Consider the following 14,371-nt stretch of genomic DNA (forward strand, 5'->3'; position numbering starts at 1 on the left):
AAGGACCACTCAGAGGAAAGGTGGGTGAGTGGGAAGTGATCAACCAAATAGCTTGCATGCATATATGCATAGTCCATGGACACAGATAATAGAGTGGTGAAGTCCTGGTGAGGGGAGGAAAGGGACAGACTAGAAGAGATCAATGGTGGGGGTGAGGGAGAAGGGGGACATAGGTAATATTTTCAACAATAAAGATTTTAAAACAATAAATAAATAAATTCCTTGAAAAAGTTGAATGGATTAAGCAATAAATAAATAAATAAATAAATAAATAAATAAATAAATAAATAAGAAAGTTAAGGACCCAGACCCTCAATCCCAAATGATAAAGGCTTATTTCCCCTCCATCACTATGCTGTCCATGTTGACATACTTAAAACAGAAGCTTTGCAGGAGAGGCTGTCATTAGAAAGAAAGAGGCAGGCATTTCACATTGCATCTCAGGGTTGAGAAATACCATTCAGATTTTTCACTGGTCACAAACCTCTGATGTAGCAGTGTAGGTGAAGGTGGGTGTTATATCCGTGCCATTCACAGAGATGCTGACACTGGAAATGGAGGAACTGCCCACTCCCCAGATCTCAATGTAGCCCAGATTCAAAGGGTTTGTATCCGTGATGTATTTGTTGAGAATTACATGACTCGTCATTGTATTCTGTCAAATTAGAGATAAAAGAAACCAGAAAAAAAAAAAATAAAGCAAAATTTGTTCAAAAATTTTCCCACCTCTTTTTAGGCACAAATGCAGGTCATGAAGTTAAGAAAACTTCAGAGTTACCACCTTGTGTCCTTATAATGGAGACCATGATTTCAGGACTTTATCACCTGTTCCAACTACCATCTACATTTTCATTGACTAAAAAGCACCTGCAGGGTCTCCAGAATTGCCCTAAAGTCCAAGGAGATAAAGGATCTCAGCTATCAGGAACCTTACTTTCTATCTGTGGAGAAGTCAGAAAATGTGTAGAACATTCCAAGACAATATAGGAACAAAGGCTAGATAATATCAAAATAGCTTGTCCATCTCTGCCTCACTAAACTGGAATAAGTTACTGATAAAACATGAATGGGCCTAAGTCACAGCAAAACTTCTGGGAGCATACTGAATCTATCTATAGTCCAGACAGAGAAAGGAAACAAATTAGCAAGGTAGGCAGTGAAGGAATTCTAGGTGGTACTTTATGCCCTTATGATCTGCAGCATCCTACTAAGCCAGTAGGACTCTAGTGCCCCTTCATAGTATCAGTCACACTCACCTGAGCGGCAGAAAAGTGGGCCAGGTAATAGAGTCCTTTTTCATAGGTGTCTGCAAACAAACAAGGTAAACATGATCTGGAGTCATGCTTAGATGTCTCATTGCCTACTTGTCTTTATTTTTCTTTGCTGACTTCCATTTTGTAATTTAAGACCTATATATGGAGACTAATCAGACTCTGCCCCCACCCTCAATTTGCACAAGATATTTGAAATGGGTGTGTGTAGACACGGCAGTCTGGCAAAGGCACTTTTCATGATGCGGTTTCCCTTTAGTGTACTTCTCTCCCTTGTTATTTACCACTCCCAACATTTTCCTGGTCACCTCAGAACTTCCCAGTTCCTTCTGCTAGAAGTACGCATATGTGAACATACATGATGTAGACACATACCACATTCACCAAGAATGGTGTCTTGGTCAGTTTGTCTTAAGAGATATCAGGCAATTTCTTAACTGTAACCTCCAGAGAACCAAGAAACCCAAAGAAAAGCCTTCTTTGACCTTTTATCCTCATTTTTGCCACAAGTCCAGGGAAAATATGAAGCTCAGCATATCCAGTGAAGGTGGACTTTACAGAGTCTTATTACAGGTATTCCCACCCTACTTCCTACCCTGTGGCTTTCTCACTTGTCCCATGTGCTCATCATCTCTTTCTAATCTGCTTACTGCTCACTCAGAGGGCATTGGCTAGCCTCAAGAATTGTGCTTTCCAAGGTAGCCTCTGACAAAATGTAGCTCTTTAAATTACAATGAATTAAAATTAAATAAAATTAAAAGTTCAATTCCTCAGATACACTTGTCACATTTCAAGTGCTCAATAGCCACCTATGCCTAATGGATCACCTTGGGCAACAGAGATACAGAACATTTCCCTCACTGCAAAAAGTTGGGTTAGACAGCACTGATCTAGAAATAGCTAAGATAATTGAACCATCCTTCTAAAAGTTCACCAATTCCTGCAACTCCTAATGAAAAACCCCCTCAAATAAATAACACAGTTCATAGAGGCATTGTCACTCTTACTGGGACAATAAATCATGCAATTAGGGAATGTGCTTTTGAAATTAAACCATACCGAAGTATATTTCAATTGCTTCAAAGAAATTTTCACTTTGGCTCTGATACAGCTATCTTCCATAGTGGATTAGGACAGTGGATAATAGTGAGAGATTTCCAGCTAAGCTTCATTTACATGCAGCACGAGGATCAAGCACACTATGTACTACTTCAAAGTAACAGCTATATATAAAAAATGCAAAACTGCTTTAACATGAAAAATGACAAGCAGTCCTATAATATATCCAGGAGCCCAGTCAATGGTAGAAACAAAAATCTGAGGCAACCCTTACTCACCAATGCTTTGCCCATCATCCCAGAAGAGCCAACCTTCAGCAGTCTTGTTATCGTTCAAGGCAACTTTGAAGCCTAGGAATTTCTGGCGGCTATAGTGAAGTGGGAGAGAGGCATTAGTTAAAAACCAAGCCACAGTCTCAAATCAAGAGTATTTAAAAAACAAAGTAAGTTTAAAAAACAAAGTTTTAAGTGTTTAAAAAAAAAGTCCATGCTATAAAGACTGAGAGCTAGATTTCAAGAGACTTGTGACCTTGAAAAACTTCTAGTTTTGTCTCCATTTGCTCTATGACTACATACCAGGAATGAATGAATGAATGAATGAATGAATGAATGAATGAAGCAAGGTGAGTTTTCCTCGAGGGTCTATAAGCTCCACCAGACGTTACAAACAAACTCATTGGATTCCTTCCCTCTCCCATTGTGAGGAAGGATCTGATGTGATCTTTCCTTTTTTATGACCTAACTTTTTAAATACATATATAGTGAGTTCTGTCTTCAGTTCATTCAGTTTTTAACTAAATTTTTGGACTTAAATTAGTAGGGCTCTAAGAATTTTAGTTTGATATCAGACAGATATAGATTGTAGTCCATCTTCAACTACTTATATGTGACTCTGAATTAATTAATGCCTGCTTCCCAGATCTCAATGAAGCCTCTTTGCTTTTCTATAAACTGAGGATAATAACAGTACTTATACTATGGTGTTTATTTTTTAAGAAAAAGAATAGAAATTTCCATACTATTTCAGTTCTGGGTACACAGAAAGTATTCATTTGCTGTTAGCTATTATTTATTGTATAGACTTAGGTCTAGAATTTTTTAATCCGTGTATGAGGAATCTCAGGCATTAGCTGCATTATGGCTTATACCATTTTTTAACAATAGTTTCTTCCATTTCAATTATCACTAATTAAACCTAGCATTTCACCCACTTGGATCTAAAATAGTTGTTGATAATTGTTCAAAGAGCAGAGAAACAAAAACACAAACCAACTAACAAAAATGTTCAGTACAATTGCTTTTGGGCCCAAGAGTACTGCTTACAGTGGGCTCCACCAAGATCTGGACTAACTGGTCCCATCACTCACCTTAAGTGGGTGTTCTGTGCAGGCTCCTGCCAGGGCAGGATGTAGCCCCCACGGACATGGAGATTAATGTAGTCAAGAGGGGCTGGCAAAGTCTTCCACTCTCCCCTTGCTTTAATGTCCACACCCTGAGGGCCAGAAGAAGGTCAGAGATGACAGAGACAACACACCTCTGAACAGTGGATTTATCAGACATACACTTTTCCAAACTTGCTGCCTGTTCATGATCCTTCCACACATACCTGTTACACATTTTCATTCACCCAGCAGTATGGTAATTATGAAAGGGAAGGGAGTGAGGGGGGAGTAAGAGGTAAAGGGGGTCAAACATATGGTGATGGAAGAAGATTTGACTTTGGGTGGTGGGCACACAATGCAATATACAATTATAGGACTGCAAACTTGAAATATATAATTTTTTTTAACCAATGTCACCCCATACATTTAATAATAAAAATGTTGCCTTGAAGTGGCTCTAGAAGACCCCATTTTTTTCCAGATGAGTTTCTGGGCTCAGAAAAGCCTAGAAACATTCTACAACAGAGAATGTGTTCACCCTGCATTTCCAAATGCAACTGCATTGCTCCAGTGCACAAGTGTGCATTTTACAGATGGCCTGAGACCTTTTTTTCCTTGGAGGAATTATGTTTAACTACTCCTCTTTGAGCATCTATATTATAGAAGGAGATGTGGAATAAAAAGAGAGGAAAAAGCCGTTGTACTTATGAACTTACAATCCAGTGGGGGGAAATTAAACAAAAAACTATAGTTTACAGAATAATTTCCTGTGTTTACTAGTGTTGCCACCATTGCGAATAGTAGTGCTAAATGGAAAGATAAAAACTAACACATAAAGAACACCCACGAAGTCCAGGGAATAAGCGAGATACTTTATGTGTTATTTCACAATTCTGTGAAGGAAGTGTTCTCCCTGACTTGGAGGTGAGAAAATGGAGGCTACAAGGTTAAAGGTGACCTGTGCAAGATTAACATCCGGTGAGTTACAGGGCCACAATGTGAGCGGAGGTCTGTCAGATTCTGAAGCCTGTGCACACTACGCTCCCATTTTCCTGGGCTGTATAAACAGTCAGAAAAACTTACCGTATAGTAATCATACCAGCGGGCTCTAGGGAAATATGCCTTGACATCTCTTGCATTCTAAAATCAAACACAAACAAGTCATGGGCAGTAGGCTCAGTTATTAAGGCAGACTAACCAAGTTGGTCAAAATAATAGTAATGGCTTTTGACCCACACTCTTCCTCTCTCTAGAGGCCAGGACTATGGGAAAGCCTTCCTTCTCTCCTTACTTCAAATGGGAGATTTGCCTGCCCCACACTTCTGGCTTCTGTAAAGTCCTTGGGGATCCAGGATTTTGGAGAATTATTATTATCTACTTGTAGACTTAACCCACATACACCCTCTTGAAAGAAACAAATAAGTTGGGTCTGAGGCAGAAGAAAACTTTGTAGTTTTACATGCCAATACTTCAGAGATTCTGATTAGTGCACTAAATTTTGAAGAAGGTGCAATTAATTGATGTTTTGATCAGAGCTTAATCATCAACAATAAAGGTAAGAAAATGGCTTTTGCTACTTAAAGACCTCCTATAGAAAGAAGGAAAGGCCTAGCCCTCAACAGTAAGATTATACATGTTGTTTGAAATGATCCTTATGAAAAGTTTTGCTTTAATGATGACAGAGGACTGTAATGAATCTTTACAGTACTGCCCCCACCTGATCACACTCCATACTTCAGTTAATGAAGAAATTAGTATATCTTCAAATATATCATAAAGTTTCTTCCTTCTCTATTTGTCCTATGAATCAGAATCTGGTATGATGATTTTAAAGATGAGGGAGCTAAGGACCAGAACCCCTAAGGACCAGTGATGGGCTTCAGTGCAGAGAGAGAGGAAGAGACAGAGGTAGAATAAGAAGCCACCACTTAGGAGCCCCACCAGATGAGGCCTCTTCTCCTTCTCCCATTCACTAGGCTTCGTAACTGGGACCTCTGCTTATCAGAGGCCTCCATACTTACAGACACCAGGACGGGGCTGACCAGGAAGGCTGGGCCCAGCAGGAACTGTTCATCTATGTCCCAGGTCACCCGGTCTGACACAAACCTGGGAAGGTAAACCAAGGTACCATAATCAGGGTGCCAACAGGGCTCCAGCCAAGGCCTTGAAGAAACTCCTCAAGTTCAAACCCAAGTCAGAAATCCAGCTTCTCTATCTTACATTATTTTTTTCTACCTTAATCAGATATATGTTCACTTTCTGCATGTTATATTCTTCAAACTCAGTCATGATTAGACTTAGACATGTTCTCACCTACAGATATCTCCATGTTTCTTAACCATGGCACATCCTAAATGCAAGAATGGCCTTCATTCCTCAACTCTCCCCCTGGAATGCCATATGACCTGAGCTTTTATAAAAGATAGGTGGGTCTACATATGCTTAATCTAGATAGAAATCATTCTGTGTTGTATCATTTTGAAAAAATAAATTCAATAGTATCTTATTAAAGATCCAATGTATCAATGACATCATGCTAGATAACATATTCATGTGCCTAGAAAGCTTATGGCAAAAGATAATCATGACTTTAATTTAGTTTGGAAGAACTGTTTTCTTCAACTGATAACACATAGAATAAAATTATCCCTTAGTCATTGGGATTCCAGATAAACACTCACTCATGGAGAAGAGGCCGCACGACAGTACTGCCCTCTGTGTGGGCCTGGTGCATCAGGGTGTAAAGATATGGCAAGAGCGTGTATCTGGTCTCCAGGACACTTTTGGAGATATTCACAAATGTATCATTCCAGGCTACAGGGTCTTGCCTCTAAAGGACGAAAGGAGGAGTTTTAGAGTCACCGTAGGGGAGCTAGGGAACTTGAAGTCACAACATTTATTACAAATGAAAATCACAATTAACTAAATCAAAGATGATTATAGATAAAATGCACAGAATATTAGGGGTCACTAAAGCTCTCCTTTTCCCATAAGACATTCTTTTTTTGGGGATATATTTGCTACAATGCTGCCCAAACGAAAAGAATAATCTAAAGAACACAGGAGAAGATGGCTCATTGAACCAAAGGATTTTTTCATGTAGCTATTGGCCATTTGTATGTCTCCTTTGGAAAAATGTCTATTCAAAATCTTTTTAAAAAAAAATATATTTTATTGATTTTTCACAGAGAGGAAGAGAGAGGGAGAGAGTTAGAAACATCGATGAGAGAGAATCATCGATCAGCTGCCTCTTGCACACCCCCTACTGGGGATGTGCCCACAACCAAGGTACATGCCCTTGACCGGAATCGAACCCGGGACCTTTTAGTCCGCAGGCCGACACTCTATCCACTGAGCCAAACCGGTCCCGGCAGAAAAATGTCTATTCAGTTCCCCTACCCATTTTTTAACCAGATTACTTGGATTTTGTTGTTGTTGTTGTTGAGTTGTGTGAGTGCCTTCCATATTTTGAATATTAAACCCTTATCAGATGTATGATTTGCAAATATTTTCTTCAGTTCTGTAGGTTGCAAATATTTTCTTCAGTTCTGTAGGTTGCCTTTTCATTTTTTAAAATTGTCTCTTTGGCTGTGCAGCAGCTTTTAAATTTTATGTTTCCTATTTATTTATTTTTGTTGTTTGTTCTTTTGGAGTCCCATTTCCAAAATCATTTCCAAGGCCAATGTCAAGGAAAAAATTTTCTAATATTTTCTTTTAGGAGTTATATGGTTTCAAGTTTTATGACTGAATCATTAAACCATTCTGAGTTAATTTTGTGAAAGATGCAAGATAGGAAACCAATTTCTGAACACCATTTATTGAAGACACTATCCTTTATTAATGAGTATTCTTGGCTCCCTGGTAAAATATTAGTTGACTAGAGTCCCAGCACGCAATTGAAATTGTGAGAGGAGGTGCCCCACCTCCCACCATGCGAGGAGGCACCCCATGGGGACTGAGAAACATGCTTGACTCGTGCAGCACTGGCCATTGAAGGAGTCATGCTTGACCAATGCCATGGGAGGCTGGACCAGCACCACAGAGGGGCCGGGATCCACATCTGACTCACAGTGTCCCCTGGCCCCGCTGCCTGTGTCCACTCCAGGGCCACTGGAGCTGCCACGCTGGCTCGGGCAGGGCCCCCTGCCTCTGTCTCCATCTCTGCTCTGGGCTTCACCTGCGTGCACAATCTCCTCCTATCTGGTCATGATCTGTTATGGAGTCCCAGCCAAATATGCATATTATTTCTTGATAGATAGATAGATGATAGATAGATAGATACCCGTGTTTTCCCAAAAATAAGACATCCCCTGAAAATAAGACCTAGCGCAACTTTGGGAGAAAAAATTAATATAAGACACTGTCTTATTTTCGGGGAAACAGGGTAGATAGATAGATAGATAGATAGAGCAAGGTTTTATTTCTGGGCTCTAGTTTTCTGTTGTATTGATCTGTGTTTCTATTTTTTTTTATATATATATTTTATTGATTTTTACAGAGAGGAAGAGAGCTAGAAACATCGATGAGTGAGAATCATCGATCAGCTGCCTCTTGCACACCCCCCACTGGGGATGTGCCCGCAACCAAAGTACATGCCCTTGACCGGAATCGAACCCGGGACCCTTGAGTCCGCAGGCCGATGCTCTATCCACTGATCCAAACCGGTTTCAGTAATCTGTGTTTCTATTTTTAAGCCAATACTATACTATTTTGATTACTATAGTTTTGTAATATAATTTGATATCAGAAAGCATGATGCCTCCAAATTTGTTCTTTCTCAGATTGCTTTGGCTATTAGGGGTCTTTTTGGTTTTACAAGTATTTTAAGTTTTTTTCTATACCTATTGGAGAAAATTTTTTTCTATATTTATTGTGAAAAATTCCATTGGGATTTTGATAGGGATTGCACTAAATCTATAGATGGTTTGGGGTATGCAGACATTTTAATAATATTAATTATTCTGATCCATATACATGAGATCTTTCCATTTGTTTGTATCTTTTCCATTTCTTTAATCAATAACTTGTAGTTTTTAGTATACAGACCTTTCACCTCATTGGTTAAATGTATTCCTAAGTATTGCTTATTGCTGATGCTGTTGTGAATGGAATTGTTTTCTTTACATGTGTTTTATTGTTGCCATATATAAATAAAATTTCTGTATGTTGATTGCGTATTCTGCAATTTTACTGAATTTATTGATAATTTTAATAGTTTTTTGTAACATATTTCATATGCTCTCTATATAAGATCATATTAGCTGAAAACAGACAATTTACTTCTTTTTTTCTGATTTAAATGCCTTTTGTTCCTTTTTCTCATCTGATTGTTCTGGCTAGGACTTGCAGTATGATGTTGAATAGGAATAGTGAGAGTGGGGACTTTGTCTTGTTCATGATCTTATAGAAAAGATTTTAAACTTCCACTACTGAGTATGATGTAAATTGTGGGCTTCTCTTACTTCATTCTATTGAAGTACATTCTTCTTATATCAATTTTTTAAAAGTTTTTATCAATACTGTATTTTGTCAAATGCCAGGTGTTTTTTTCCTGTACCTATTGAAATAATCATATGCTTTTTATCTTCCATTCTACTAATGTGGTAGAATGGAAGATAAAAAGCATTTATTGATTTGTATATGTGGAACCATCTTTACACACAAAGGTTAAACCCCACTTGAGCATGTTGTGTGAATCTTTCAATGTGCCATGAAAATTGGTGTGCTAATTTCTGGATTTATATTCATCAGGGATATTGGTCTGTAGTTTTCTTTTTTCTTCTTTTTTTTTTTTTTGTCTAAAGTTTCACATATGTCTTCTTTTGGTCTGTAGTTTTCTCATAGAGCCCTTATCTGGCTTTAGTATCAAGGTAATTCTGATCTTGTAAAAAGTGTTTAGGAGTATTAAGTCCTCTTCAATTTTGGGAAAGAGTTTGAGAAAGATTGGCATTAATTCTTCTTTAAATATATAATAGAATTCTCCAGGGAAAACATCTGGCTTTTCTTTGTTGGGAGATTTTTTTTATTACTGATTCAATCTACTTACTCATTATTGGTCTGTTCAGATTCCCTATTTTTTGATGATTTAGTCTCGGTAGGTTGTATTTTAATAGTTTTTGCCCCATGCTTATGTTTCCAGAAATTTGTGCATTTTTTCTAGGTTGCCCAACTTGTTGGCCTATAGTCTCTTATAATCCGTGGCATTTCTGTGGTATCCATTGTAGTGTCCCTTTTTCATTTATAATTTTATTTATTAGAGATTTCTTTCTTTTTTCATAGGAAGTCCAGCTAATGGTTTGTCAATTTTATTTCTTTTCAAAGAAACAGCTTAGTTTTGCTGTTCTTTTCTATTACTGTTCTTTTCTAATAAATGTCTATTTCATTTATTTCTGTTCTGATATTTGTTATTTTCTTTCTTCTGTTAACTTTGTTCTTTTTCGTCTTGTTTGAGATATAAAGTTAGGTTGTTTACTTGAGGACTTCCTTTTTATGAATGTGGAAGTTTATTACTATAAACTTTCTCCTGGAACTGCTTTTGTTACATTTCGTAAGTTTTAGTATCTGTTTTTCCATTTTCATTTGTTTCAAAATATTTTTTATTTATCTTATGATTTCTCTTTTCACCCATTGGTTTTTTAATTTGCACATATTTGTTAATTTTTTAGGGTTTTTTTCTATGATTGATTTCTAGTTTCCAAAGAAGACATTCAAGTGGCCAACAGATGCATGAAAAAATGCCCAACATCACTAATCATCAGGAAAACAGAAATCAAAATCACAATGAAATATTACCTCCCACATGTTAGAATGGTTATTATCAAAAAGACAAAAGAAACTCAGTGTTGGTAAGGATGTGGAGAAAAGGAAACCATTGGTGCAGTGTTGGTGGGAATTTAAACTGGTACAGCTACTATGGAAAATAGCATGGAGGTTCCTTAGAAAATTAAAAAAAAAAAAAAAAAAGACTACCACATAATCCAACTATCTGAAATTGAAGAGCTATCTGTACTCCCATTGCTGTGCTATTAAAGATAGCCAAGATATGAAAATAACCTAAATGACCATTGATGGATGAGTGGATAAAGAAGATGTGACATGTACACAATGGAATATTATCCAACCACAAGAAAGAAGGATATCCTGCCATTTGCAGCAACATATATGGATCTTTATGGCATAATGCTAGGTGATATAAGTCAGACACAGAAAGATAACTACTGTGTGATAAAACTTATCTAAAATATAGGAATCTAAAAGAGAATCTTAATAAGTATAACTCATAAAAACAGCGTAGAATGGTGGTAATCAGAGGCTAAGTGTTGGGGAAAATAGAGAAATGTCCGTCTAATGGATAAAAATTTCCAGTTATAAAATAAATACATGGCGGGGCAAAAGTAGGTTTATAGTTGTTCACATGGAAAATAATACAATAAATATTAAATCATAATACAAGAATAAACTCTGTGTTTTTGCATACTCACAACTGTAAACCAACTTTTGTCTCCTGCTGCATTTTCTGGGGATGTAAAGTGAATACAGTTAAAAATATTGTCATGTATTTAAAAGTTGCTAAGAGAATAGATGTTAAATGTCCTCGTTACAAAAAAGAAATGGAAATCATCTGAGGTGAGGAAGGTGTTAACTAACCCAAGTGTGGTAATCATTTCACAACATATACATGTATCAAAAAAGAAAAGAAACATGAGGGTTTAATGGGTTTAAAGATATCGGTGGGGAATATAACCAACTCAAAATGAGACCTGTGTCTCTAGTGATACCCTCATCCTACCCTTCTCCCGATGGTGTTGTGGTTCCTTGAAAAGGGATAAAAGGCCCCCAGTTGCATCCAGCGAGCACACATCTCATAGTTAGCATCTTCAAAGAACCCACAGATATCTGCTCCTGTCTGAGACAAGATGGCATAAAATAAGCCTGTTCATGATTTCTGAAAGACGTAATCACCTTCTTGGGGATTAGGGGTGATCCAAAGGAGACTTACATAGGATATGCCAAAGAGGCTGAACTCCATCATGCCTGTAATGAGAACCACAGCTGTGTCAGATACACCACTCCCAACCCGCTTCCTACCCACTGTTCAGAGAATCCTTTAGCAAGGATCCCACCTCCTCTCCCCACCACACACCAATAATAGACTTCTTCAGCTGGTCCCATGCAGCCGTGTTGTCTCCTAGCCAGTGTCCTGCCCAGCGGCCAGAAGAGGGGAACGTGGAGCGGGTAATGACGATCCCTCTTTCTCCTGTCACCTCTTGTACACCTCTGGTTGGAAGGGAACAAAGAGATGATTGAGATCAGAACAGGGAAAGACCACAAAGCTTCTCCTCCTAGAACTTCTGACCACAGGCCATGGTGACAACATGCTTCCTGTTACTGGAGGAAATAGGGAAATCTGAGCTACAGTGAGGTTCCCATTGACTGATCCCAGGTGGATGGAGAGAATAACACAAATACCTGTAGAGTATTTACAGTGTTTTACAAAGGACTTCACTATGTAAAAAACTCACTGGATCACCTAAAAACAATAAGCAATCACCAAATCTTACTATTTATTTACTCGGTACTTCATTTTCTATATTTGGGGAAGAAGAAGGTAAATTCCTTTATAAAGATTTCCTTATAAAGGAAATTTCCTTATTATTCAAGGACCGAACTCACAAAATTGGACAAGGCTAGTTTAATAGAGCACTAGTTGGCTATCCCAACATGAATGACCCCCAAAAAAATCCCAAAAGAGGTAAGTGACTTTTGAAATAAATGACCTATCTGATCCTCTAGATTCTCTTTGCTTCTTATATCTCATATTGTTACAGCATTAGCTGCACTGTGTGATGATGGCCTATGCCATCTCCACTAGGACTGTGGTCTCTCACTGGCAGGACCAGCCCTTATTTAAAACTGTCCTGTTAACTATGATCACAGGGCCTGGCTCCATGCTCATTAATATTTGTCCAAAAAGTAAGAATGGCTACATAGTTGTAATTAAAATCATTTTAACCCCACTGGAAGAGGGAATGAGAGGAAACTTCAGGTAGTTCATCTGTCACTGGCTGCTCCTGTAGGTTGTGAGAGAAGGAAGATGATGACTCACTCATATGTGGGTCTGGTCTGGGACCACCCGTACAGGCTGTGCACGTCATAGTGCCGCACCCGGGAGCCATCAGGCAGGATCTGCTCACTCTCCATGCACAGGGTCTTGCTGCTAAGACCCCTGTCTCTGGACTCCAAATCTGAGGAGAAAAAGCTAGTGATGGAAAAGCCACCTCTGATCCTGTTGATCACTAACTTCTCTTCAAGGGACTAAACTCTCATTCTGCATGGGGCACTCTCCATCCCAGAGACACGGGAACAGGAACCTGTTTAGCTCTGGGAGCTGCAATGGTGCCTGTAGGCCCTTCAACATCAAGTCTTCTGGAGAGGTCTCCAGGAGAAAGCCAAGGCCATGGGGAAGAACAGAGTTGTCAAATGCTGTGGGGCAGGCTTCAATCTAGGCTTTTAACATGATAATTATTTCATGTCATTCTTATCTTAATTCTATGGAAAGGATATCAGTATCCTTCTTTTGCCATACAAAAAAACAAAACTGAGGCTGGGAAACATCTAGGAATCTGTTGAAAATCATACAACTCACAGAGATAATTTCTGGGGCCAAGATATGAACACAAGTGTAATACCAAAGTTCATCAACTCCATGATAAGGGGAAGCTACTACTTTCCACCCACCGATGGCATAACAAATTCTTATGGAGTAATTAACTTGAGCCTGAAAGAAGCTGTAGCTATAGGATCCTTTGGAGACATAACTACTGTTAAGTGTTTTCTGAACAAACTTAAAACTTCACTCAATGGAGTTAGTAACTTGCACACACCCAACTGGGTAAAGTGATTGAAGTGTGTCTGTTGCTGGCTCCCCAAAACCAAAGCACCACTGAGATATGCCCTGAGCACTCAGGATAAGCCCCTGGCTGCTGAATTCTTGCAGGGGTCACTCTTTGTGGCCATGGCTGTGCAAACAGAGGAGGCCCAGGGAGTCCTTACACGGCATATAGGGAGGGTGGTTCAGAATGGCATTCTGGCAACCTGGAGGAACTGCCCCATTCACAAAGCTTGATGGTTCATTCATATCCTAGAAAAGTTAAACACAGATATATATTATTTTTTAAAATAGTTACATGCTGGCCCTGCCAGTGTGGCTTAGTGGTTAAACATCAACCCACGTACCAGGAGGTTTCAGTTCAATTCCCAGTCAAGGCACATTCCCAGGTTGTGGGCTCAATCCCCAATAATGGGGAGGGGTGTGCAAGAGGCAGCTGATTGATGATTCTTTCTCATTATTGATGTTTCTATCTTTCTCTCCCTCTCCCTTCCTCTCTGAAATCAATATAAACATATTTTTAAAAATAGTTACATGCTCTCAGTTCAATGGAAAGAAGTAGTGAATAAATCATTCACCATCCAATAATCATTAAATTCGGCTGAGAGTTGACTAAAAAGATCAATTAAGCCCTACAAAATGGCTGGCTTTTTAAAATAATTTTTTAAAAGGATTTTTTTTTTTAATTCTCCCTCAGGGTGTGAAGCAAGTTGCAGTTCTAAGCAATTCCTAGCAATGACCTTGGAATTTTACAGCAGGAACGTGTGGCAA

At 38.6% G+C, this 14,371-nt stretch overlaps 1 protein-coding gene across 1 annotated transcript in view; it reads right to left on the reverse strand.

Annotated features, from left to right (window-relative positions):
* MGAM (maltase-glucoamylase) overlaps window positions 1-14,371 on the reverse strand; it is a 73,037-nt gene that overhangs the window by 2,440 nt on the left and 56,226 nt on the right. Inside the window, exons 36-47 of the mRNA XM_084896952.1 lie at window positions 13,765-13,852; window positions 12,818-12,956; window positions 11,855-11,988; window positions 11,711-11,745; window positions 11,501-11,617; window positions 6,393-6,541; window positions 5,733-5,817; window positions 4,795-4,851; window positions 3,697-3,821; window positions 2,609-2,697; window positions 1,257-1,306; window positions 485-655 (exon numbers count right to left, since the gene is read on the reverse strand). Coding sequence (XP_084753078.1) covers window positions 485-655; window positions 1,257-1,306; window positions 2,609-2,697; window positions 3,697-3,821; window positions 4,795-4,851; window positions 5,733-5,817; window positions 6,393-6,541; window positions 11,501-11,617; window positions 11,711-11,745; window positions 11,855-11,988; window positions 12,818-12,956; window positions 13,765-13,852 — 1,239 coding nt within the window. The remainder of the gene's footprint in view (window positions 1-484; window positions 656-1,256; window positions 1,307-2,608; window positions 2,698-3,696; window positions 3,822-4,794; window positions 4,852-5,732; window positions 5,818-6,392; window positions 6,542-11,500; window positions 11,618-11,710; window positions 11,746-11,854; window positions 11,989-12,817; window positions 12,957-13,764; window positions 13,853-14,371) is intronic.

This window comes from Pipistrellus hanaki (genome assembly GCF_964339955.1).
Source record: "Pipistrellus hanaki genome assembly, chromosome: 10".
Classification (NCBI taxonomy): Eukaryota; Metazoa; Chordata; class Mammalia; order Chiroptera; family Vespertilionidae; genus Pipistrellus; species Pipistrellus hanaki.